General features: G+C 39.4%; 1 protein-coding gene across 1 annotated transcript; it reads right to left on the bottom strand.

The window, feature by feature from the left end:
- Window positions 1-1309: 1309 nt before the first annotated feature.
- LOC135704016 (uncharacterized) lies at window positions 1310-24391 on the bottom strand. The gene is made up of 6 exons (XM_065225378.1): window positions 24297-24391; window positions 23548-23638; window positions 23313-23492; window positions 23087-23248; window positions 22874-23002; window positions 1310-1432 (listed from the first exon to the last, which is right to left on the bottom strand). Exons 1-6 carry the CDS (start codon window positions 24389-24391, stop codon window positions 1310-1312), a joined length of 780 nt encoding a protein of 259 aa, XP_065081450.1.
- Between the last annotated feature and the right edge of the window lie 1962 nt (window positions 24392-26353).

Raw genomic sequence — 26353 nt, 5'->3', positions numbered from 1 at the left:
CCAAAATCATTTTTGGTCGAATTCAGTTACCTGAATGAACACCAGGAACATAAAAAGTTCGTTCTCTGCACTTTGGTTCACTTTTGCACTCCACTCACGTCTTCTAGGCACAAACGCCGGTTTACTTCTGGGCAATGGTTGACCATCCCAGCTATCGAAAGCCCTCCTTTTCCCATCCAGTTTTCAATTCGTTCCTTATTATTTCCTCCATTTTCCTTCCTTGTAGCTTATCACCACCCATCCATATCATCTCCTTCGCCTATTGAGTTTTTCTACCACAGTTGATTATAACACCCTTTCGATCCTGTCACATCCAATTAAGCTTATAAACAAATATCATTTTCAAACTACCTACTAAGACAAATTTATACATTTTTCAATAGCAGCAATTTTACCTACAATCCTACTAATCCTACTAACCCAACACTGACACTAAACAAACACTACAGTTTCCTAAAACAACATGCACAAATTAAAACCTAGGACATTGTAACTAAACGGTTACAGTTGTCTTCGCTAATATTCAATAACACTATGAATTTGGTGCGATTATTCGTTTTAACAAGCAAACGTCGTGCGAAACCTAGATGTGTTTGAAAAAAAAATTACCGTGTCCGATAGCTGTACGATTATAAAAAGAATATATATGGTTGCAAAAAAAAGGCCAAAAACTCTATTAACTTTGATTATGGGGTGGCTTTCTCAGTCTTTTAGTAGAAACGATTATTTTTTACGTTCCCGACGTTTCGACCGTTTGGTTGTGGTCTTTCTCAAGGGGAGAAAGACCACAACCAAACGGTCGGAACGTCGGGAACGTAAAAAATAATCGTTTCTACTAAAAGACTGAGAAAGCCACCCCATAAAGTGATTCCTTTTCTAATAATTGACGAGTTATTGAACTGTTCTCACAGATTTAACGATTCAGTAGATCGCGCCTAGCAAAACTCAAGTGATGCAGTTTGTATTCATCGAAACCCTCCCCACGTTTTTACTTTCCTGAGCGACCCATTTGCGTGCAGCCATTTATTCTGCACCTACCATCACAGACCCGCCCAGACCCATTACAAAAACCAACCGGGGTGAAAACAACAACGGCGTTAACGACGACGGCGACTTTCTTGCATTTCTCGCGCATCTGCAAATAAAAAGGCACACTTGCATAATCCGAGAGCTCTTCTGTGGGTCTATGCTGAGGTCAACACCAAATGACAGCGTGCTATACCACCAGAGGTCGTGCCGAAGCCGCCAGACCTTTTTAAATAAAGAAGCGGAAAAAGATGGTAATAATTGCAATAATTAAAACATTAGCCTACAACACCGCGGTGTGGCACCAGGAGAACAAGCGATCTCCGGCAGGGGCTGTTGGATCTGCTGGATTGGAAACCAAATCGTAGTGCGATGGCCCATTTCGCCCGAGCATTGACTGACAGCGCTGAGGGAGTTGGAGTGAATGGATTCGGTTATCTAAAATTGGACCTCTGAAAGTGAAAATTGCATGCTTCTGTATTCGTCGCAAAGCGCCTATCGGTGAGAATGCGAAGCAGCGCAAAGGGAAATACAGTTGCATAATATAGATATAAATAATAAAATTAAAACCACTCTACTCCTACACCTGGGACTGAGACTTTTCGGAAGGTCTCTGAGGGAGGATGAGATTGTAGTGCTGTTCATCGGGGATGAATGACAGCTTGATCATAGTGGTGCGGGAAGAGATTGTCTGAGCACTTGGCGGTGAAGGTGAATCTCGGAATGGGAAAATATCCGTGCCTATGGCGGAATAGCTGCATGATAAAAACGCTCAAAAATCAATGCGAAGAATATTAAAAAAGTAGAATCACAGACACTAATTCCGAGCGGGACCGAAATCCGTAGGCCCAATCAGAAGGGCATAACACAATTATAACAACTGGAGTTATTTATTTCAACAAAAATTTGTAACAGAACGTGTAATAAACAATGGCTGGTCAGTTGTTAAAATAACATAAAATATAACAAAAATTCGTCTAGTGGAACAAAATTATAGCAGACGGTGATATGATTATATCAAAATTATTACAAAATTAGATATCATTTATCGCGTTCAAAAATACACATATAACAACCGTTATTATAAATTAAATCTATATAGGGTAGGTGTACCAGTAATGACCATACGTTCCTATTATGGTGTGTTCCAGTTATGGCCTATGGAATTCCATAGGCCATAATTGGAACACACCATAATAGGAACGTATAGCCATAACTGGTACATCTACCCTATATAAAAATGAATTTCTGTCTGTCTGTCTGTCTGTCTGACCCTTATAGACTCGGAAACTACTGAACCGATTGGCGTGAAAATTTGTATACAGGGGTTTTTGGGGCCGTGGAAGGTTCTTATGATGGTTCGAGACTCCTCCCCCTTCTGTAAGGGGGGGCTCCCATACAAATTAAACAGAAATTTCTGCATAACTCGAGAACTAATCAAGCAAATGGAACCAAATTAGGCATGTGGAGGCGAGTGTGGGGGTATAAGGAGATAATCATAGGGGGTATCCCCTTAGATAATAGGGGGGGGGGGGTACAATATAGCATGCTTTTTTTTTAAATCGGCGCATAAACTCAAGCTAATATTGAATCCCGAGCAAGACCGGGCACACTCAGCTAGTTAGATATAAAAATTGCCATATTTTTGGCAATGGTTTTATGCCATTTCTTTTTCACATTTTTCGAATCGAAGTCAAATAATTAATTACAAATAAAGTTTATTTTTTCAAGACTTCATCAACTGTAGGTCATTTTAATTAATTAAGAGTCATTTTCCTGGCTTCTTTTTCCACAATATGCCAGAATTCGCTTCATAATGTGTGATGCTTCATCAGCCAAAGATTTTGCAGCAGCTGGTTTGTCTCTCCGATAAGTGCGGAGTTTCAACAACCGATCTGAGAGAAAAATTTGTTGTTTTACTTTTGACTATATGTTTTAGTATTACTTCTACGTGAAGTCAACGATTTACATAGTTGAAGATGCTTATTTCAAATAACAGACTGTAGTGGTAATTTTTATACGATAGATGGAGTAGATGAAAGCATAGAGTTGATAGTTCCGTTAGAGTACGGCAGTGTGAAGATATAGATATTAGAATAGCGAGCTAGAACAACTTTTTAAGGAAGGTACAAATCGGTTTTTTCATCTCTCTTTACCAAACTCCCCCTTTGGAGAGGGATGGTGATGGTGTTGTTTTAGTTATTCTGAATGAATGAAGATTACCTCGCATAGGTATATTTCACTTTTTCCGGCTCAAGTGGAACGCGTTTAATTGTGTTATGTGGCAGTTGAGCCCGATGCTTGGTTGCGTCGTTCGTGGTTTTCCACATGGATAGAGGATCTTCCATCAATTTATAAGATTCCTATGGTGATGGAATTTCATCCCTCATCTGGTTCAGAAGCAGTAGGCAGCCAATCTATTTCGGATAAATCATCGCCGTCGGTAGAGTTTTCCGATGCCGAATCATAAAAACCGGATGACTTTATGCATGCAGAATTCTTCGAAGGAAACGATGAACGATGTTCCGGATCGGTATTTATTATCTTATTTATTCAAGGTAGATAAGACTGAGAACAACCTATCTTTTTTCAGGAGCTTTCGAGTAAATACGATCAATCGTCAAAATTTCATGGCAACATTCGTGTCAAAGACAATGTTTATGGCACTGAATTTTTACATAAGGCACAAGCTTAGCCAAGGAGGTTTGGAAGACTTTATGAGAATGTTGAATGTTTCCATCCTAGGCAAAACTTTTCCCGAAAGCTTTACCACTTTTACTAATGCTTTCCCAGCTCCGAAAGGGTTTATTTTTGTTTGAATTGTCAGTATGGGTATGTAGTCTTCTTTTTCAATAATGACAGCACACTAACAACCTATTTTATTTTAAGATATGAAGCTGCTCCACAACCTGAACCACTATGGAAAACTGTGGATCAATTAAAAATGACTTTTCTGTTACTTTTTCCATAGAGCAGCAAACCAGATTTTTTTTTAAATACTTCAAAGAGATAGCTGAATAAGAGACGGCGGTCATTGCTAAAGAAATTCGCGATATAAGCCGTTTTTGAATTAAACAATCTTGGACAATCATTCGAAAATCTTATTATTTCTTATTATTTATACGCAGATGTATCTAATGATCGTCACTTAGAAACAGAAAATAGGGGATAAACTAATATTTTGTAATAATTAATACATATTTTATGTTTTGATAGTAAATATAGCTGACTTTTTAATAAAAAAAAAACTTTACACAGACCACTTTACTGATAGGCCCAAAATGGGCGATTAGGCCGAAGAAGTTTTCTACCGTAATTGTGTTATCATTGTGTTATTCCGTTCTGATCGGGGGGTGGAAGGGGAGGGGGGTAAAATGCACAAAACGGTCGAAATGCACCCCCCCAGCGGGGAATAATGCGCTCCCTGGATTGTAGTGTGGAGAGCATAACCATCAGGCGTGAACCTGTGATATTCAAAAAAGAAAGAAAATGTTACACAATTGGCGAACGCTATAGTTTATTTCGCAGTACTGTGATAAATATTCGATAAATTAAGTGTGAAATTGTGCTTGTGCCACGGTCGAATTGATCCTACGCGTGCCCCATAGTGATCATTTAGTGGATAAGTAGGAGAACGGTTGCTGCTGCAGCTGGATCTTGTTTAATTTGCGTTTTTTCCTTCGCCCGGCATGCTATTGGATGGCACCCTTTAGTAAGCTGGGGCATTGAAATTTCTGCTTTCGTTCGTTTTTACTTGTGTCTCTGAGTGTTGCATGTAAAGTTTATGTGTATGGGTGGATAGATTTGGCAGAGTGTGCAATATGTAATTTGGGGATTTTGATAAGTGATTTGCTGGTTATCTGTGTGGGTAATTGTGCTCGTGTATTTCATTGCAAATGCACTACACTTACGCGAACTCAGTCAAAGCTTATCACGGACAATGCAAATGTTCTGTTCAAGTGTGATAGTTGTCTATCAGATCAGAGTTGCGACGAGCAGAATGATCTGATCTCACGCGTCAAAAGGATACAGGAAGAGATGAAGAATGTATTTCAACTCTCGGACTCGATCACTGGCATGCGAGATTATATTGCTACTCAGATAGACATCGCGTTAAAGAGCGGGATGGTAGACGTTTGCCGAAATGTAAATGGTATTGAAAAATTTATTTGTGAGCAATTGGACAATATCTTCATTCCTTTATTTAACGTCGGTCTCTGTTCCGCAATCTAGTGCCAATCACCGACGGACATCGATTGCCATCCATTGACGGCAACCGAATGTGCAAGAAGAGTCCAAACAAGCTTGCGAAAATACTCGTAAGTTTTTGAAAACTCAGTTGGATCCAAAAACACACAAAATCAGTAATTTTAGGAATGGTAAAGATGGCTCTATTATTGTTGAGTGTGCAACAGGAGCCAATCTAAATGATGTAAAAACTGGTATTGAAAGCAATCTGGGTGAAAAATATAGTGCTGTTGTTCCCACTTCGGTGCCAAGATTGAAAATAGTGGGCATGAGCGATCAGTTTTCCTCCAATGTCATCATTGACTACTTAAAAAGCCAAAGGAAGACATCGCTATAAATGATGTAAAGGTAGTGAACATGTTTGAAAATCCACACTTCACTTACAATAAGTTTAGTGTAATAATTAAAGTTGATGTCGATACGTATAAATGTTTGTTATGTGCGAAAAAAGTAAATTTAGGGTTTGATCGGGGCTCGATAGTTACCGCGATTAATGAGTTGGGATGCTTCAAATGTGGAGAATTTGGGCACAAGAGCAAGGAAATCATGAGAGATGCTCTAGGTGCAGCCAACAACACAAAACGTTGGAGTGTACGTCAACGGTATTGAAATGTGTTAATTGTTTAAATCTGAATTAAGAACGTAAAATGAACTTGGACGTCAACCATGCTGCATTTAGCTCGGAATGTTTGCTCTATAGAAGACTTTTTGATCAGAAGAAAAGCAGCTTGCGTTTCAATAAATAGCAGCCAAGTTCCAGGAATGTGAATCAATTCGATTTTTTGTATTTGAATATTGCGGGGTTGTCAACAAGCTGGAAGTTGCACTACCCACGGAAGAGCAGCTTGGCGCAGCTTCTCTTGAAGATGGCTGGAGGGACATCCGTTCAGCCATAGGTAGTACTGCTGCAGCGGCACTAGGTACTGCAATCCCGGACCGAAGAAATTACTGGTTTGACGGCAAATGCAAACTGTTAGTAGAGGAGAAGAATGCAGCACGGGCGAGAATGCTGCAACACCGCACGAGATTGAATGTGGAGCGATACAGACAAGCGCGGAACAGACAAAACTCGGTTTTCCGAAGGAAGAAGCGTCAGCAGGAAGACCGAGATCGCGAGGCGATGGAAAATCTGTACCGCGTAAAGGACACACGGAAGTTCTACGAGAAGCTAAATAGTTCGCGCAAAGGCTACGTGCCGCAAGCCGATATGTGCAAGGACTTGGACGGTAACCTTCTCACGAACGAGTGTGAGGTGATTGAGAGGTGGAAGCAGTACTATGACGAGCACCTCAACGGTGAAGCAGCAGAAAACGGCAACAGACCTTGGAGCACGCGCAGAAGACGACAGGCTACCGGCCCCTGATCTTCAAGAAGTTGAGGAGGAGATCGGTCGGCTGAAGAACAACAAAGCAACTGGTGTAGATCAACTACCAAGTGAGCTATTGAAATACGGTGGTGAAGCACTGGCTAGAGCGCTGCACTGGGTAATTGCCAAGATTTGGGAGGAGGAGATATTACCGGAGGAGTGGATGGAAGGTGTCGTATGCCCAATCTACAAAAAGGGCGACAAGTTGGATTGCTGCAACTACCGCGCGATCACACTGCTGAGCGCCGCCTACAAGGTACTCTCCCAAATTCTATGCCGCCGTCTGTCACCATATGCAAGAGAGTTCGTGGGGCAATACCAGGCGGGATTCATGGGTGCCCGCGCTACCACGGACCAAATTTTCGCGATTCGGCAGGTTCTGCAGAAATGCCGCGAATACAACGTGCCCACACATCATTTGTTCATCGATTTCAAATCCGCATACGACACAATCGATCGAGATCAGCTATGGCAGATAATGCACGAGTACGGATTTCCGGATAAACTGACGCGATTGGTCAAGGCGACGATGGATCGAGTGATGTGCGTTGTTCGAGTATCGGGGACACTCTCGAGTCCCTTTGAATCTCGAAGGGGGTTACGGCAGGGTGATGGACTTTCGTGTCTGCTGTTCAACATCGCGTTAGAAGGTGTGATCAGAGGAGCTGGGATAGACACGAGTGGCACGATATTCAGGAAGTCCATCCAGCTCCTTGGTTTCGCCGATGACATTGACATTATGGCACGGAACTTTGAGATGATGGCGGAAACGTACATCAGACTGAAGGCTGAAGCTAGACGGATTGGACTTGCCATCAACGCATCAAAGACAAAATACATGAAAGCAAGAGGTTCTAGAGAAGACAATGTTAGCCTCCCACCCCGAGTTCAGATTGACGGTGACGAAATCGAGGTGGTCGATGAGTTCGTGTATTTGGGCTCACTGGTGACCGCCGAAACTGATACCAGCAGAGAAATTCAAAGACGCATTATGGCAGGGAATCGTGCCTACTTTGGACTCCGGAGGACGCTCCGGTCGAATAAAATTCGCCGCCGCACGAAGTTGACTGTCTACAAGACGCTGATTAGACCGGTGGTCCTTTACGGCCACGAGACCTGGACTATGCTCGTGGAAGACCAACGCGCCCTTGGTGTTTTCGAACGGAAGGTGTTGCGTACCATCTACGGTGGAGTGCAGATGGATGACGGAACGTGGAGGAGGCGAATGAACCACGAATTGCACCAGCTGCTGTGAGAACCATCCATCGTGCACATTGCAAAAATTGGGCGACTACGGTGGGCTGGGCACGTCGTAAGAATGCCGCACGACGACCCAGTGAAAATGGTTCTAGAAAGCGACCCAACAGGAACAAGAAGAAGAGGCGCGCAGCGGGCAAGGTGGATCGACCAAGTAGAAGGTGACCTGCGGACCCTTCGCAGACTACGAGGCTGGCGAACTGTGGCCATGGATCGAGTAGAGTGGAGACGACTTCTTCGGACAGCAGAGGACAACAAGGCCTTAGCCTGATTGATGATGATGATGGGGTTGTCAACAAACTACGTAGCATTACGTCAGATTATTGAGGAAAAACGTCCTCTTTTAGTTTTATTATCTGAAACTCATATTGTACTTCTTTCCTTTATTTAACGTCGGTCTCTGTTCCGCAATCTAGTGCCAATCACCGACGGATATCGATTGCCATCCATTGACGGCAATCGAATGTGCAGGAAGGCAGCTTCCACACCTGCGTAGGATCTCGCACCCATTCACAACACACATGGGCCGGGACCAACGGCTTTACTTCCCTTCCGAAGGAAGACGTGACCAGAGATTTTTATGCTTCAGAAAAATCCCACCGACCTCGGCTGGGATTGAACCCAGACCCCTCGGAGTGTCAGAAAGCAGTCACGCTTACCACTACACCACCGGCGCCGGCTAAACTCATATTGTAGAAACCGAAGCTTTTGATCAGTATAGTATTCCGGGATATATTGTTGCTGCTTGTTTATCACATTCTAGACACACTGGCGGTGTTGCTATTTATGTCAAAGAATCAGTTCAATTAACCTTCGTACCAACGAAGTTATTGATGGCAACTGGTTCTTGGGCATTGCAGTTGTACGTGGCATGAAGATGGGTAATTATGGTGTTTTGTGTCATTCTCCCAGTTCTAGTGACCAGCGTTTTGTTGAAGTTTTAGAGAACTGGCTCGAGACATTCCTTGATTCTAGTAAATTAAATATATTGGCTGGTGATTTTAATATTAATTGACGTGATAACATAATTCGAATCATTTGAAGCGTTAAGCTGAGTTTTTTTTTTAATTTAAAGCAAACAGTAAATGAATATACGCGTATTTCCTGGCACAGTAGAACTTCAATTGACCACGTTTATTCCAATTTTGATTCCATTTATTCAGTTATGGATACTGATTTGAAAATAACCAATCATGAGACATTAGTGATTAATGTCTTAGACCATGTTACCGACAACGATAATTTTGTAAAATTGAAGTGCTGGAGGAAATATTCGAAGCAAGCTGTTTCGAATCTTGTTGAAAGGAGCTTTGAAAACGTGTACTAATCAACTAGTTGAGCAAAAGTTTGTTTCTTTGAAGAATTCGAACAGCTGATACAATTTGGATCTTTTGCGTCTTAAACGGAAAAGGGACAAATGGTACAAAAAGTTTTGTAGATCAAATAATGACAATCATTGGAATAGGTACACAATCGCGCGTAATAAGTATTCACAATCGATAAAGAAAACTCGTTGTGAACGTGTGCAAAGGAAGATTGGTCAGCATCAAAACAACAGTAAAGAGTTATGGAAAATTTGGAAATCTTTATTAAAACCTAGATTTAATAGTAGATTAATAAAAAAAAAAAGTAGTCTACAAAGGTTTGAGCCTCGCGCGCGTATTACGGATATAGAGGACTGAATTTAACATTGATATTAAAAAAAATGCAATTTTGAAGCTTATTTGGAAGATACCTTGAGTTAGCAATAAGTTTTTTGGCAAATGTTGGGGGTTCGTGAGCATTCCTGACATTGCTGAAAATTATGATAGCATCAGATTGCGGGGTTGCTAGTGTAATAAGATGCTTTGTTGATTGTTTATTAACTCTTGATTGCTTGTTATACTTATGAATATTTTAGGTGGACAAAAAGGCGAGGTAAGAGGTGGACGCCTGAGCTTTTCCACATTTATATCGCTGTGAAGCAACTGTAAACTCTAGAGAGAATTTATATCTGTAACTGAAACCAGTTCGATTTTGTTTGCTAACCTGGTTAAAATGTCATATTTAATTATCTTAAAGATAAATCGTCCAGCTCAAACCTTTGTAGGGGTAAGAGCTGGGACCATCATCATCATCATCATCAAGATTTTCGAAAAATCACCCGTCTATTCAGCAGGACACCCTGAAACAAGGAAATTGCGAGGTACGTTCAAATCCTTGAAGGTACGCTATGGAACGGTGTTGGTACACTACAAAAAACATAATTGTATCAACTTTTGTGAAAATTGTCCTGCTGGATAGATTGACATTTTTAAACAAGGAAGCAAAAAAGCAAGAAAGGAAAAGCAAAAAGCATGCCAGGAAAACTTTGAAGATAAAGTCAACAAATTTCTGCTGGACATCGAAGAAGAGAACCCTCTGTCCAAAATGGCAAAAACGTTTCGGTTCATCAAACAGCATAAGAAACAGAAGGAGTCGAATAATAAGAAATATATAAGCATACAACAGTGGGACCGAAAACTGAAAGAGATGGCTAATGCTGGTTTGGATGACGATATCGAGCTGCTAGTAGAAGATGATAGTAACTTTGGAAGAAATCAGAACAATCATATGGGCAACCAAAAATAGCAGTGCACCGGGACAGTACAGTTTGTTCGAGTTCTTCAAGTATTTCAAGCATGGGTCAGAGGAGCTTCTAGAGAAGATAGTAGATCTGATGAAGGAAGTTTTCAGGACTAATCAGGTTCCTGAAGCCTGGTTAGAAACTATTTAGGTTCCGATTACAAAGGTCCCATATCATCAAAACACCAAAGACTAAAGATGCATCACTCTTTGTTCAACTGCTTACAAAATATATGCAAGCTTACTTTTGAAACGCTTGTCCGACCAAGTCGGCCTCTACCCGGTTAACAAATGGCCTTTCAACAAAAAGGAGTGATTCGGATCAAGTGTTAGTGCTTCGTTGAATCTTAGATGAACGATGGAGAAAAGGGAGGCAAACCATCCTGATTTCACTTGATTTGAAACAGATTTATCAGACTGGACATATCAAAAGCAGCCACCGTTCTCGCCTAAATAGGTGTTTCAAAATCGTTAATCAACCGAATGATATCCGCATGTCTGCACGAGAAAACATCGCTTCAATGGTTTGGGCAGAGGACAAGTTCAATAAAAAAAATGAGAGGGTTAAAGCAAGGCTGTCCTCTGAGCCCACAATTGTTCATCTTGATGTTGCATCATGTTTTACAATCGGTCAACGAATTCATCCCGGAAATCAATTTGGCTCATGGATCGAGGATCGAATTACCATGCATACTTGTCTACGTGGATGATCTTATATTCATTTGCGAAGAGGTTGAGGATGTGGAAAGGCTCATCAGTGTATTAGAACCGCTATTGAATTCGATAGGACTGGAGATCAACACCAAGAAAACGAAGGTGTTATTCCGAGACCCCAGTGATACAAAAAACATAAGCCCACAAAAAATACTAAGTTTGGAAAGTATCAACTACCGGTGGTCATTATTATGAGATACCTGGGAACAGTAGTATTACGAGAAGAACTACCTCTTCAGAACGCATAAAGAAGGCGTACAAAGCATATCATCATCTGTGTTCTTTCCTCAAGCAACACCCTCTTAAATGGAGCAGAGTAAGAAAGCTTTTCCATTGTTTAATTACTCCAGTGGTGACGTACTCCATGGAGATTAGCCAGTGGTGGCGGGGGGACACCCCTAACCATCCCTCTCCAACGAGGGAGTTTGGTAAAGAGAGATGATCAAACCGATTTGTACCTTCCTAAAGTTGTCCTAGCTCGCTTGCTACTCTCTATATGCAATTTTCACACTGCCGTACTCTAACGGAACTATCAATTCTATACTTTCATCTCCTCATCTATCGTATAAAAATTACCACTTTAGTCTGATATTTGAAATTAACATCTTCAACTACAAAACTACAATACTGAAGAGAACTCGAAATTCATTGCGGAGAATGAAACTAGAGATGACTGACTCTTCATATTCTGTGTCATGATGACACAGAAGTGCTTACATGGAATGATAAGCAGAATGAGCAATCTAGCGATCGACAAAATACAGCCAACGACAACAATCATCACGAAGATCGTCCACAAGAGAGTAGTAATAGCTTATACCTGGAAAACCTGTATTCGACAGGACGTGGAGAGGAGCAAAATTCCCATTGAAGTATGGCAGGATATATATATTATACAAGAAAGAAGCAAGTTCAAACAAACCACTAAAAATCTGTATAGTAGCATGGTGGAGTCGGAATTTGAGACTAGCAGCTACTCTCACTGGGATAGTGAAACAGAAGACCTAGTTCCTTCCGACTTTTCCGGATTCAGTGATGAGAAGAACCGATTCTGGCGAAGAAGACGGTCCGAGGCAACGACAATAATAACCCACAAAGCACCCCTAGTCAACCGATGATTTAGCAACACAAGTAAGCCCAGAATTTCATAGATAAGTTCACACAATCGTTATATTAAAATGATACCTCAATAGATCCCTATTCAAATGTGTTAGCAGTGCCTTCTTAACCTGGACTGATTGCCTCTTCTGACGTTCGAGTAGCGGATCTATTGTTGAACAGAGCAGGCGCAGACAAATGAGCCCCTAAACGGCTGCAACCTGTGGTTTGCAAAAAAAATGTAGTCCTAACTAATCCAAGAAACTTCACTGAAGACATCAACTCAATTGGATGGAATTAAAAATCTACATATAGAATTTGAGAGAAATGGGAATAATTCGCTTTAGGTGCATATTCAGGTCAAAAAAGTGAACGAGCTAAATAAACTTGTCAGGGACATTCATTTTTTCCCGGAAATTATTGTTTAATTTAAATGATTTTTCCCCATATAATTTTACCTGCTCTACTACCAATCCCCAGAAAGCCAAAAAATTCAAATTTGTGAGAAAATTAGCTCTCAGGTGCTCAATCTCTCAACATGCCATGTTTTTACGAGGGAGAGGCGACACATCTAAATCTCAAGTCTAGATGCTCAACAAATCTCACACTAGCGATTCAATCTTCTAAAAATCATCTTTCATTTCTCGCATCTACTTGCATCGCGCATCATCTTTTTGCCTTAGATCTTCAGAATCGTCATCAATCTTCTTTCTATCTACTCAGCGTGCGCGCAGCTAGCCAAAGTAAAACGCAAACTTTTCTGCATCGTAGATAGAGTCGTCCCCCTAGGTTTTTATGACACCCAATTTGTGATTTCCTTTAGAATAGAGTACCTGACACTTCAAAACATGTCTGGTACCTATATATATGCATTTAGATTAACATTCGAAGTGCCTCCTTTTTTACATATTCTGCACAAACGATACTTTCTGCCCCGCCCCATTCATATAATTCGGAAGGAAATCCTGTAAGGGGTTAGCAATTTTGAGTGCAGAATGTGTAAAGATAGAGGGACTTCGGTTGTTTATCTAAATGCATATAGGGGAAATGCTCCTATAGTTGCGGTATGTTAGAAGCGTTAGGTTCCTATAGTTGTGTATGGAGTCTCCATACACAACTATAGGAACCTAACGCTTCTAACGTACCGCAACTATAGGAGCGTTTACCCTATAGAGGTACCAGACATGATTTGCACTGCATTGTCCTCTGTGAACAATTATTGGAAAACAAATTATGTGTAGTTTCCGATAGATGCCACCGCCAACAACAGAAGTGACATCTGATGGAACATGCAGAAGCTTGACAAAATGATTAATCCGTTTTCCCTCGGCTTTCATTCACTCAAAAAATTTGTCACATTAATTTCACTGGAAAAAACACGTAACCTTCAGATATTAAAAATTGTCTGTAAAGTACATGACGTTAATAAAATTCATTACAAATCGTATCAAAAGCAATGTAATAAGCTTTGAAACTTAGATGAATGTATATTAGTTTCAAGTGAATTTCATGTAAGATAATTTTACTTAGATTCTACATGAATTTATAGTGTGAAAATTTCTGAGTGGTAATGGCACAAACAAAACCAACATGACGTCCGAACGGTACATTGCTGAAGAGTTGTTGCTGGATTCACAAATACTAGGATTTGTTGAATTTTCTGAAAAGTATGATGCTTTATTTTTGTCATGATACACCATTTGTTTATGGTATGTTTTTCAAACGAGGAATCGACGGACGAGGAATGATCTCATCCAAAAGATTGGCAGAGGAAGTGTAGCTGGCCGGAGGTTGCTGGAGCACATAAGATATATACAATCAGCTATCTGAACAATAATTTTTTTACTATTTCAATAAAATATTTTTAAAATTCCTTACAATGGATGATAGTACGAAAAAAATTACTAAAATTTAAGTGAAAACATAATACAATTTATTTATTATTATTATTATTTCACTTAGATGCTACATGAAAATTAAGTGGAATTTACTTCCAAAGCCTATACTACTTATAAGAGTTGTATGTGGATTGAAATTAGAACTTTCAAACCGATCTACATATGAAAAACTTAAAATTTACGTGAAAAACTAGATGGAAAAAATCTATGATGTTTTCATGTAACATCTGTAACAAGGTTACACTTATAAAAAATAAGTTAAAATACATTCCTACACAACCTCATTAAATTACTATTTTCACATGAGCGAATCGCGTTCCACGTCTCTGGATTCAAACCGACAAAGAACGTCAAACGAGGAATTCATATTATGACGATTGGTAGGTAGAGCAGAGCTGCCAGGTGGTTTTATAAAAAATCTGTATCCACTCTATTAAAAAATCTGTATTTTCTGTATTGACGATTTTTTTCTTAATTAATCATGTTTTGTTGTTTTACAAATACAGTGCATACAAAATAACCATAAAAAGTGCTTAACCACCTATTCGGGCTATCGTACTAACCATACGGGATATAATTGCGCCATTTGTGATATCGTCCGTACTTATTTATAAGAGTGATATGAAGCCGTTTGAAAATGTATGGAGATTTTAGTTTCTATTCATTATCTTCCTGATAAGCAGTTTTAAATGCAAAAAAGTGCACGAGTTCATTACTATTTGATATTTTTAATATAGATGAATACAATTAATTACATCATTTGTGTGGTAGTTACACCGAAAAGTCGAGAGATGTCGCCCCCCAGTGCTGGTAAAATCATTATTGCAGTATGGAGAATATCAGAAAATCCGCAATTTCTTACGAAATACATTTTCAATGCAAGTAAAATGTAAAATGTTGTATTTGTACCATTTTAATGTGCTCGGGCACTTTTCTTGTATTTAACATACATGCTTATATTGGAAATATTCAATTGATACTGTAAATCCCCATACAATCTCAAATCGTTTACTACCAGTTCCATATGCATCCGAAAGCGGTTGGTCCTCTGGTTGTGAATGCTGTCAAAAACACCATAACATGATTAATTGTCAATGGAAATTTGATAGGTTCCCGAGCAGAGGGTGAGAACAAAATGAAAACAAGAATTATGTTGTTTTCATTATTCCTGATAACTCAAATTGATTTCATTTTGATGGAGTTGATGGCTAACAGAACAAAAATGAGAGCTAAAAGAGATGCGAAGAATATCAAAATTATAACATATATTGATATTAGTGAGAACTGCTTGATAACTTATTTTGATATAGATATTTTATTTAGATTACAAATTTAGTTATCAACATGTTATTGCATGCATGCCGAAAAAACAAAATAAAAATACATCAAATTTTGATGTCATCATGAGTTATTAAAAGGCAGCTATATAAACGCACAGTGGAATCGATTAAATGTTCCATAAACTTTTTAATTTTTTTTTTATGTTAGAGGAGCATAGCGACGAGTAAGCTTCTTCTAGTCTTTTGAGCCAAATTGGATTTCGTTTTCTTTCATGTTCGCCTTTTTCCTTCTGTGAAGTTATATTTAGTAGAGAGTCGCGAATTTTGTGATATTCTCCATACTGCAAAAACAGTTTTCCAACCACTGGAGGTGCAAAAACTCTCGGATATTTGATAAAACTACCACTCAACCAAATATGGTTTTTAGCACAACAATTAATTTTGGAGAGAAGGGGGTACGCTGATAAAATCGAGCAAGTTATTTTGTTTTTATAAATTTTGAATTTTTTTTTCTCAAGCATTTTATAAAAATCTGTATAAATCTGTATTGTAATTTAAAAATCTGTGATAAATCTGTATTCTGTATCGGGTCTGTATTAAGATTAAAAAATCTGTATAATACAGATAAATCTGTATAAATGGCAGCGCTGAGGTAGAGTTTATGCCACCGGATAGACTCGTCCGAACGTGTGCGATAATGGGAACCGAACTTCAACAAGGTAGACTTCGGGTTCGTTCACGAGTCGAGATGAGTGAGACTTCCCAATTGGATAGTGATTGGTTCAAAACTGCGTGAAGGGCTAGATCGGGTTAGAGCAGAGATTAGTAGGAAACGGTGGTAGAAAAAGTTAACGAGTTTTGTAAATCGTCTGGAAATTTTACGGTGCTTAATAGAAACTAAAAAAAAAAGTGCATTCGAGGTTTACGTGGAATACACGTGGGTGATAAGGTTTTCGCACAGATTTAAACCCTTCAAACAAGGGTGCACCCCTCGGGACGGAAAAATAGAACCGGCCGATCCCGTTCACCAGACCAACTCGACCGAGCGTCGGAGTCCACGTGTCGGCCGTATTATCGGACAGAACCCCAACGATTCGACGCCGCCCAACGATACCGGCGCTACCCGACCGCCACCTATCCGTCGATAGCCACCTGTTGAGGTGAAAATCGTGGAGGAAGCTTCGTTCCCACCGATCGGAATCTCACCTTAGTAGCGTGGGGTAATCTGCTACCTCGTGCCCTCGTTCTCGACGACGCGATACCCAAGACGCACGCCGCGTGGTATATCGCATCGAAACCACGATTTGTCGTACCACCACGACGCCCGCCGTTGGTGGAAAACTACCTCCCACCGGCACCCTGCAGCGTATCGCAAAAATCACCGAAACCACACGTCCAAAAACAGGTCAGATAACTTTAAGTACACCCCAGCCCATTGTACACACTCTACTAATCCCATCACCGATTTAAGAAAAGAAAAACAACACACCTGAAAAAAACCTTTTCTTCTTGGCACACCATATACCCTAGAATCTAGTTGAGGAGAATGAAAAAGCAGTTTTGTTCTTTTAATGATCTAATTGGATACACCATTTTTCCGCGTATCGATAAGTTTCCCCTGTAGGCAAGTAGAGGAAAACCACCATAGGAAACCTCTTTTGCCGATGTATTAAGGCTTTTCCCTGTTGGTAAGTCGGAGTTCGCAACCGCTTTGCCGCCATTAAGAGTTTGATTGAACTCGCCCTGATGTCTCCAAGCCGGGTCCTTTTGAGCCCATCACTCCTTCACGGTATATTCGTCTACCTGGCGCTTAAGTGAAGTTAGTAATTACGGTAGTAATTTACGGTTTAGCGACTTTGCAGTCAATTTAATTGTTTATAGGAAAGGTGCCCTTAGATTTTTTCGCAAATTTTCTCACACACACGTCTCTTACCGATGATATATGCTTACCTCTCAGTATGTTCAATGACCCGTATGACCCGTTACACAACTAAGTGAAAAATTTTCTGAGTGGCACTCACCCTTGTAGTGACGTCAAAAAGTTTGTTTTGATCGGCGCTTACATAGGAAATTTAATATGGATTATAGAATTTTTATAGGGGAAATGGCTCTAATGTTGGGCTATGGATCTAAGATTGGGCCCATCGCTAAAAATCTGCTATTAATCAATTTTATCCAGATGAATGCGTCATTGGGACGGTACTAATGGATATTTTTGGTTGCTATTGAAAATTTAGTCGATTGCTTAATTTATGTATGAGTAAATTAGGGGCATTTGGGCCGACATTTGTAACGCGACAGCCCGTCGAGCTTCCCTTTTTAAAGAAGGATGGCTTAAGCGCCACTCCTAAAGGAGACCATCCAACAGTTGGTAGCTTGCCCGGCTTTGAGACCTTCCTAGGGAGAGGATCAAGTTTCCCGAATTTCGGGTAGGAAGCTGACTGGCTGACTAACACGCGTTCGGCGTACTTCACGTAAGACGCGCAAGATATCCCTAATTCCTATAAGACTTACGCAAATCAAACTCCGACAATCGGCCAAAGACTAGGAACACGTGAACGGGGGTTATCATCACCGGCCTAGCCCTAATCGTCCCCGTTTGTACTGAAACGCTTCCAATTCCAGAGTTGCCAGAAAATTAGTCAGATTCGGGCTGACTACCCAATAAACATCAAATTCCAAAAACTACAAAACGAACGCGAAGTAACATGAAACCTCAAAAGACATTAACCAAACTATCTCTCATTGGTACACAACAGAAAACATTCAGTGTAACGTAAACTCATTTATTCCAAGCGGGATCAACATTTGTACAGCTCTATTCTACCATAAAGCTCAAAGCACAGAAATTCAAACGTTTACAAAGACTTTATTTCTCGTAGCTTTGTTCCCCTTTTCATTGCCTAGGCCTAGTTGTTTGTCATCCTTTCCCCTTACGTACTACCTATCTTTCCTAGCGTGTGAGATTATTGTATCTGTCCCATGTACTCCTCCTGTGTGCACTCTGCGGTAACTCAGCGATCGATTGCTTCAATGGTCGTCTTCACATTTCTTTAATTCGTTATTCTAAGGGCTACTCCCGTTCATTGACGGCTTACGGGATAGCTGTATTTGAGTGTGTCTCAAACGAGTCACATGGCCATGGACGACACAAACAAACATGCATGCATTTCTACTCACGACCTAGGTTTTACGTGATGTCCTTTGGTGGGGAGACTGGCGGCGGTACCGAAGCTGCTTGGTGCACTACTCCGGCCCAGAAACGATCGCGGATGCGACAATGGCTGATGATGTGTCTCCCTCACCGATTCGCGGGCTTGCGCGACAGCGTGGTACAAGCGGTCGTGTGTACGTTGGCTGAACGTACTCTCCTCGACGAATGGCCTGCCTGCCCAGGCACGACTTGACGATGTACCCAGGGAATCTTTGCAATGGATAGGTGGGGTCAAAGAGTGGTTCCAACGAAATGGTGGTGTGTCGGCAAACGACCTGTGCTGCCACGAATCTATGGATATAACGACGCATATTTCCTCTTAGTTTACGCACCATCTACAAACTTTGCACTTTACCGTTTTCTCTAAGTCACACGCTAACCACTAACCGCCAAATAGCTAATATAGCTTCGCTCACTACTGTTAACTAGGGGAAGGAAAATCTAGTATAAATTAACACCTTATCGAGACCACATGTTACAATTCACCTTTTTACACACACCACGGCACGGATCAAAAACTGACCACTCTTGCCTCTTCCACGTATCAATACAAAGTGGACGAGTTAGGGCTAAGTGTGTCCTCAGATACCACGCTTGGTGACCTTTGTCCCCGGTAATCGTGATTTCAGACGAAGGCCAAAATCACGAAACCGATTCTCAAAATTGAGCATGCGACAATTCCTATAGAAATAGGGACATCTCATTCCACCGAACGAATATTAATCGTCCAGCCACATTCCTCTCCCGAGTTCGGGAAAGTGCAAAGCCGAACAGGAAAGGTCAATGCATTCCTAATTGTTTTAGGCGCAGGTCGATGCACGCGAATCGACGCGGTAATGTGAACAAGAAGCCACGCTCAACAGGCTATCGGGACATGTGCTTTGCGCTTGTAGCTAACGTGTACGGGAACTCATTTGAACAGTTTTATGGCTAGGGTAACTCTTTTACCCATTCTAATAATGGGTGTTCCTTAGCGGTGAACACATTTAAGATTTATTTGAAAAAACGATATTTCATATTTTAATTAATAAATAACATATAACAGAATAAATAATTTATAGAAAGCATAACTATGATTGTAGTTTGTAAATGTTCATTGCTAATGTGCTAATCATAAAGCGTACTTGCTACACATTACATCCATTTCCCCTATGTTACCAACATTTATGAATTATCTGCCAGTAAATGTTGAGATAATTAATTGATTATTGAATTAGCACTCTGTATACCATGAAAAAGCAGCCTGCTTGTGAGTTGGCTAGGATTTGTTTTACTTCATATTTCCCAAAATTGCCTTCGAGTGAAATGACATCGTCTCCCGGAAAGTTTACATTTTGACATAGGGTTACGTCTCTTGGCAACATATTGGGGATGCAATAAAAAAAAAACAAAATCGACCGCGTTACCAAAACTGGTCAGGTTTTGACCAGCTATAACTCTATCAATAGCAGATGGATTTTAATCCTAAACAAGCCAATCGATTGGTAATTTTTCTACAAAGCTGATAAATTGAATACTTTATCAATTTTCAATAGGTCACTATTGAAAATTACACAAATGTCCAACTATTGCAATGGTTATCAAAATTATCACCGATTGCCTGCAAAAAGTGGTTTCCCTAACATAGTCGCCAAATATTGATACCGAGCACGTAATCCTACGTCAAATCTACGGTCGAGTCTTGGATGCAACCTCTTACTTTTTTTATTCAAGAATTATTTTTTTTATGGAGTATTCATTGTAAAATGTTATGCTCGATGTTTCATTTTCCCAAATTCATCTAATCGAACCAAATTTCAACTTTATTTGGCAGATTAAAAGGAAATTGAATTCGCTAGCTGTTGCTCGAACCTAAATACTTATGTGTAATCAGTATTTTTTGTGAAAAACTTTGGGATGGTTTCATGTGTATTTCTCTATTTGCAATCGTGTTCATATGTTTTATCAACTTTATTGTATTTGGTCACAACACATAACTTTTATTTGGATGTTTGGTAGAATTGCATAGAATATTCTTTATCTCTGAGATTACGCTAGTCAAATGTCAAAATATCCAGTTGATTCTTCGACTCACAAACTGTAATCAATCAGCTGGGTTGTTAAAACGGCTTGTTTACCGATTCGAAAAATAAAAGAAAAAAATAGTGCCTGTCACCATGTGATATGGTGGATTGTATTGTTTAATATCCATAAATCCTTTCTTCCTTTTGAGTAGGTACAAGCAACTAACCAAATACCAATTTTTCGGTTTTTATTTTATTATTTTCGTTAAGTTTGAACGGACTTCTGATGCTTAGATGTACTGATTTCTGATTTCTTAGAAGGGACTTAGATTGGTTAGAAGGGACATTAGTTTTTCATTCATTTCTAATGTCCCTTCTAAGCAATCAGAAATCAGTACATCTAAGCATCAGAAGTCCGTTCAAGATTAACGAAGATAATAAAATAAAAAGCTAAAAATTGGTATGTGGTTAGTTGCTTGTACCTACTCAAAAGGAAGAAATTATTTTTTGTATGGATATTAAACAATACAATCCAGAGTTAAACAAATATTCCACTTATTTGATAAATCTGTACACACTTAGATTTTTTTTACAGAAATCTGTAAAATTTTACCGAAATCTCAACAGCTGAACGTTCGGTAATGTGTTCGGTGATTTTTTAGATTACCGAAAAATCTGTAATTTTTTGTTGCAATTTCCGAACCGTTTGGTAATTTTTTTTTACAAATTCTTCGGTAAAATTTTGGAAGAATGAACTTTCGTTTTACCGAATCTTTCTGTGTTTTTTTAATAATCTGTTAAAACTGTGCTTTTAATTATTTTATTCTTATTAGAAGCTACTTAATTCAGATATTTTTTCGGAATAATCATGTAAAATTCGATTTGCTGATTTTTTTTAGTTTTTGTGCATATATTTTACTTTTCTCTTTAATGAATACAAATCTATTCCAATCAAACTATTGAACACTGTGCAAAAACTTAGTACCCGTTGTGCTCAACTGTTCAACACCCATTGCAGCCCCTGCGATAAACAAAAAAAAAAACTGCTTGTCGCTGAGAGAAGCAGCAGTGTTGAAAACATAGAACGACTGCACGAATACATCAAAAGAGCTTTTGATACTCTTTTGAATTGGGATGACAATATTGTTCCACACAACAGCACAATCGATTGAGTCCTCGAATTCCACACCGCGAACGAACAGTACGGGCGTTGTTTTGTTGTCCGTTTTTATTCTTAGTTTTTTATTAGTTTTCACAATATTCAATACTCACATCGATCCACTCAATAATTCCATGCAGAGGATTTCTGCTGGTTGGCGCGTTTTCTTTAAGGGGAGGTTTACTTGGATTTGGCTGAAAAACAGTTGAACTTTGGAATTTTTTTTCAGAAGAATGAAAAGGCATACGAACTTCCGGTTTCGATAATTATATTTGTCCACTATTCCTGAATATTTGGAAATTTTTTGAAGGTAAAAAAACAAAATGGCGGCTCAAAATGGCGGCTCGCGTGGAGGAGTGTCAGTCAGGTTTTGCTGCAGAACTTCGAGTGCACACCCTCTGGTGGTGAACTGAAATGAAATTTTTTTATTGTGGTTAAAGTTGATAATATTCCCTATGGCTTATACTTAACTAGAACGAAATCCGACAAAAATTGACCAAATTATGGACATTTGAAAATTTAGTGCTTTTTTTACCCCTTTTTTTCTCACTTTGACCTTGCTTAAAAAATAGTAACTAACAATTTTTTTTTCATTTTAGGTATAAGCCATGCAAAAAATAGTATCCTTCAAAGCGCAATTTTTCGATTGTTAATCGGATCATTTGTTCAAGCCCTATGCTCTAAGTTGTTATAAAAAAATATGGTTTCGAGAAAAACGCGTTTAAAGTTTTTGTAGCATCCCTCAGCGCGCATGTCAAAGGTTCACTCAAAGCGCCATAACTCGCTAAATATGTTTCGGATCGTAAAATCCTTTTGGCCACATATTCTACACACTTGTAGCTTTCATTTTATGCAAAAAATCAATTTTTTTGAAAAATCCAAGTAAACCTCCCCTTAATACGTTTTGAGCCACGTGACGGATTCTTGCATCGAACAATTGCAAGAGCTCGCACAAAATCTAGTAGTCATAGAAAACAAATTACGACATTTATCAAGATAAACATACCATTTGCATACCGTTTTTCAATTCCTTGAAAAGGTTGTGATAACGAACACTTATCTTTGGTTCCAAAATATCCCATTTGTCCAGAAACGCTGCTGCTTTCTGATGAATAATCTTAAAATCCATGGTTAGCTGTACAACGAAAAAAAAAAACATCAAAATTATTCATCAATATAAAATGCTAATAAATTATAGTAAAGCTTTCCGAATATTTACCAATTCTCCATTGTAGGCGGTTATAACCGGAAAATCTGCCGCATACCCGATGAACTGGTTTTCGATACGGTATTGATGTCGCATCTTGAACGTTGCATTCCATAACTCGATCACTCTGGATTTCATCTGAGAGTTTGGAATAATGAATTTCAACTCGCTTTCCTGGAATCATAATTTAAAATATTAATAAACATAGCCTTACAATATGTATTTTGAAATAACTAACAGCTTTATCGATATCTTCAGGTGCTGCTGGAGAAATGAGCTGGACATCTTCTTCCTGGTCTGCGATTCGTCGGCGCTTGGTTACGCGTTCTTCAGATTTTCGGGAGAGGTACTTCATTCTATAATGAATGCGTCCTGCATGCCGATTGGTTCCCCTAGCATGTGGGTGGAACCACAATGCCTACAATTGATCTGCGATAAGTGAAACCATACAATATCAGACTTCAATCCCTCACCTGTGGCGTTTCAGTTGACTCAGCAGCCGTAATCGGGTATGATTGGACAAGTAAAACTGCAATCTGGTTTTTATAAAAGTTGCACGGGCGGCTGAAATGAGAATTACAGTTCATGTTATTATTATAAGTAACAGTATAGCAGTATGGATTGTACTTTATTCAAGTGTTGCATTCAACGTAATCTGACAAAATTAGGGCATCAGCTATGGCGTGAACCAATTACAGCGTAGAAGATTTAAATGTTCTTGTATCACAATGGGTGTATACCGTCAAAGCTGGTGTAATTTCCAGAACTAGTACGCCTTAGTTTGTTTGATGTTTTTTCAACTGTTGCAAGTTGTTGTGTCAGAAGTAATTGTATGTTGATCGGGATGTATTCATGATTAAGTGCTAGCCTTAGTTTTCTTTTAGATAGGACCCTATTATACTTACCACCATAAGTATCGAATCGCTTCGAAAAGTATTTCAACACTCAAAGTGAATATTGCAGCATCTCCAAAAAGTTGGAATTATCCTGCATCACTTAATATATATTAGATGAGTCCAAACATTTCAAGGTGCTGCAATATTCAACTGCTTTTGAAGTGATTCGATACTTATGGTGGGTTGTGTATGTAAGTCAAGACGACCGTCACTTTTGGTCACTGGTCTACTTTGATATTACAGAACGGATACCAAGATAGATTAGTGACAAAAATGACGCTCGACTTGGCTTACATAATAGGGCCCATAGACGTTATAATGCTTACCAGCCGTACAGTGACTTCAGGCAGTCACATAGTATATTACCAACTTTTCTGATGATTGTCTCATTTGATTTTGTTGTCTCTTTCAGTGCTTCCATGACTGCAATGCCTTCCTCAGTTTTCTCAAACACACGGTCGATATTGATGATCTAAAAAGATTAATTATTCAGTTAATTTTCAATTACAATAAGGTATGAATAATCAAGCTTACCTCATCCAAGTTAATTTCTTGGTATGGATTGTCGTTCGGATCAGTTGCAGAAGATGACAGTTGAGTAGTTGTAGAACAGGACGCGGAGGTAGTTGTATGCTGTATTGTTTGGTGAATTACTTTGATAGTTGAATTGACTCCTGTACCAGGGTGTAGTCCGAGTGGATCGTCTTCAACCTGCGCACCTGCTTGATCGTACTCCCGTTGCACACGTTGAATAATTTTAATCATTTTAGTAGTTAGGTTCAGTCTTGTAAAGTCATTGTCATCAAGTTGTAGGAAGGTATCCAAGTCGTCAATTTCTTCTCTTTCTGAAATAGATAAGCGGTTATAAGATACTAGATGTATATTAAAAGTTATAGCAGAAATGGCCTACTTCTAATAATCCTGATTGTAAAATCGTCTTGAGATGTACTTATAGGAACATTTGAATGGCGACCAAAAGGCGAATGTTGCGTGCGTAAAACATTCTTCCGAAGAAAACAACTCATAAGCATCTGTTACTTCTACTTCATATGCTTCGTAAAAATCCTTGTAACATTTTGTTTTGCACAACCGCAACAGAAGCTGAGGTTTGTTGTCGATGATTAAAATTTCTTGGATGATACCATAAGTAGGGTAATACTCATCTAAATGCTTTTTTACGCCTACTACTAGATTAATCCTGAATTCTACTCCATTCAAATGCGCCGTTTTGGGTACAAAAATGAGTTGTACGGAAGGATCCAAATGAACTTCGCTCAGACATTCTTCGCGATTAAGAAGCATTCCAGACGAAAAAGTAAGCTTGTCGCATAGAGGGTTATCCAGTATGTTGATGACCATTCTAACACATTGCCGTTTGGCTAGGCTGTGGCAAATGTTTTTGAAGTTTTTACACGTTGCAGATTGATCTTTTCTTACTTTATTAGTTTGTTCAAACTGCAAACAATTATACTGCTTCATGGCACCACTTTTCGTTATGCATAGAGCGTAGTGTTTTAGATGGTGAAGTTTATTTATGCGACGGTTAAAAGTTGTGTAAAAGGTTTGTTCGAAAAAAGTTAGGTGATCCTGCAATTGAAGTAGCAGGTGTTCTGAAACTACTGTAGGCATAATTATTCTCACAATGTTGATTAAGTGCCCGATCATATTCATCAATTGGCAATCAGATGGGATTTTGTGACCAAAGAGAAATGGAAAACTCCTCAGAAGTAATAAAGTTTGTGCCGATGTTTGCTTTATTCTGTGTAAATTGGGATGGGACAGCATTTCCTCCGTAAAGTTTGCTGATGGCTTGTTATGGCGATCAGTGTATCCATCGGCAAATGTGTTTATACGATTGTTTATATAGGTTGCATTAATTTTCAGATCCTTTTGCTTGGAATAATTGGAGAGTACTAACTGGATTGACAATGGGACCACTCCTTCTGCTAGATCATGCATACCATCAAGGTTATAGTTTGCAGATGTGTGAAAGTTTTGAAGTTCGTTGAGGACACAACCGATAGGCTTCAATCCGCAATCTTTCGAGGAAACCTCTCCATTTTGGACTGCTTTAAGTTGGTTGTCATACCATTGCCTGTTTCGAAGGGGGAATTCACCTGAAGGATTGTTATGAAACTCGGCCCTGGATATCTGGCAAATACGGCAGAAATACTTGGCACTTGGCCCTAACAGCCCAAACACGTCGTGTACCGTTAATGTGTCACCACAAAACATGGTGACCACTGCTTTTATCACAAATTGTTGATTGCCGTAGAACACTGTAACACCTCCTTCCAGTCTTTTCAAATCATCGATCAAGGGTTGGAGTACTTTTTTGTATCCATGCTTTTTAGCATCAATGGAGGTGCAAAAAAGTAATGGA

This window comes from Ochlerotatus camptorhynchus, unplaced genomic scaffold (genome assembly GCF_037179485.1).
Source record: "Ochlerotatus camptorhynchus isolate MF236.1 unplaced genomic scaffold, CSIRO-AGI_Acam_v1.1 ptg000228l, whole genome shotgun sequence".
Lineage (NCBI taxonomy): Eukaryota > Metazoa > Arthropoda > Insecta > Diptera > Culicidae > Ochlerotatus > Ochlerotatus camptorhynchus.
The sequence above is the reverse complement of the archived record's forward strand: the minus strand, read 5'-3'. Positions and strand labels throughout refer to the sequence as shown.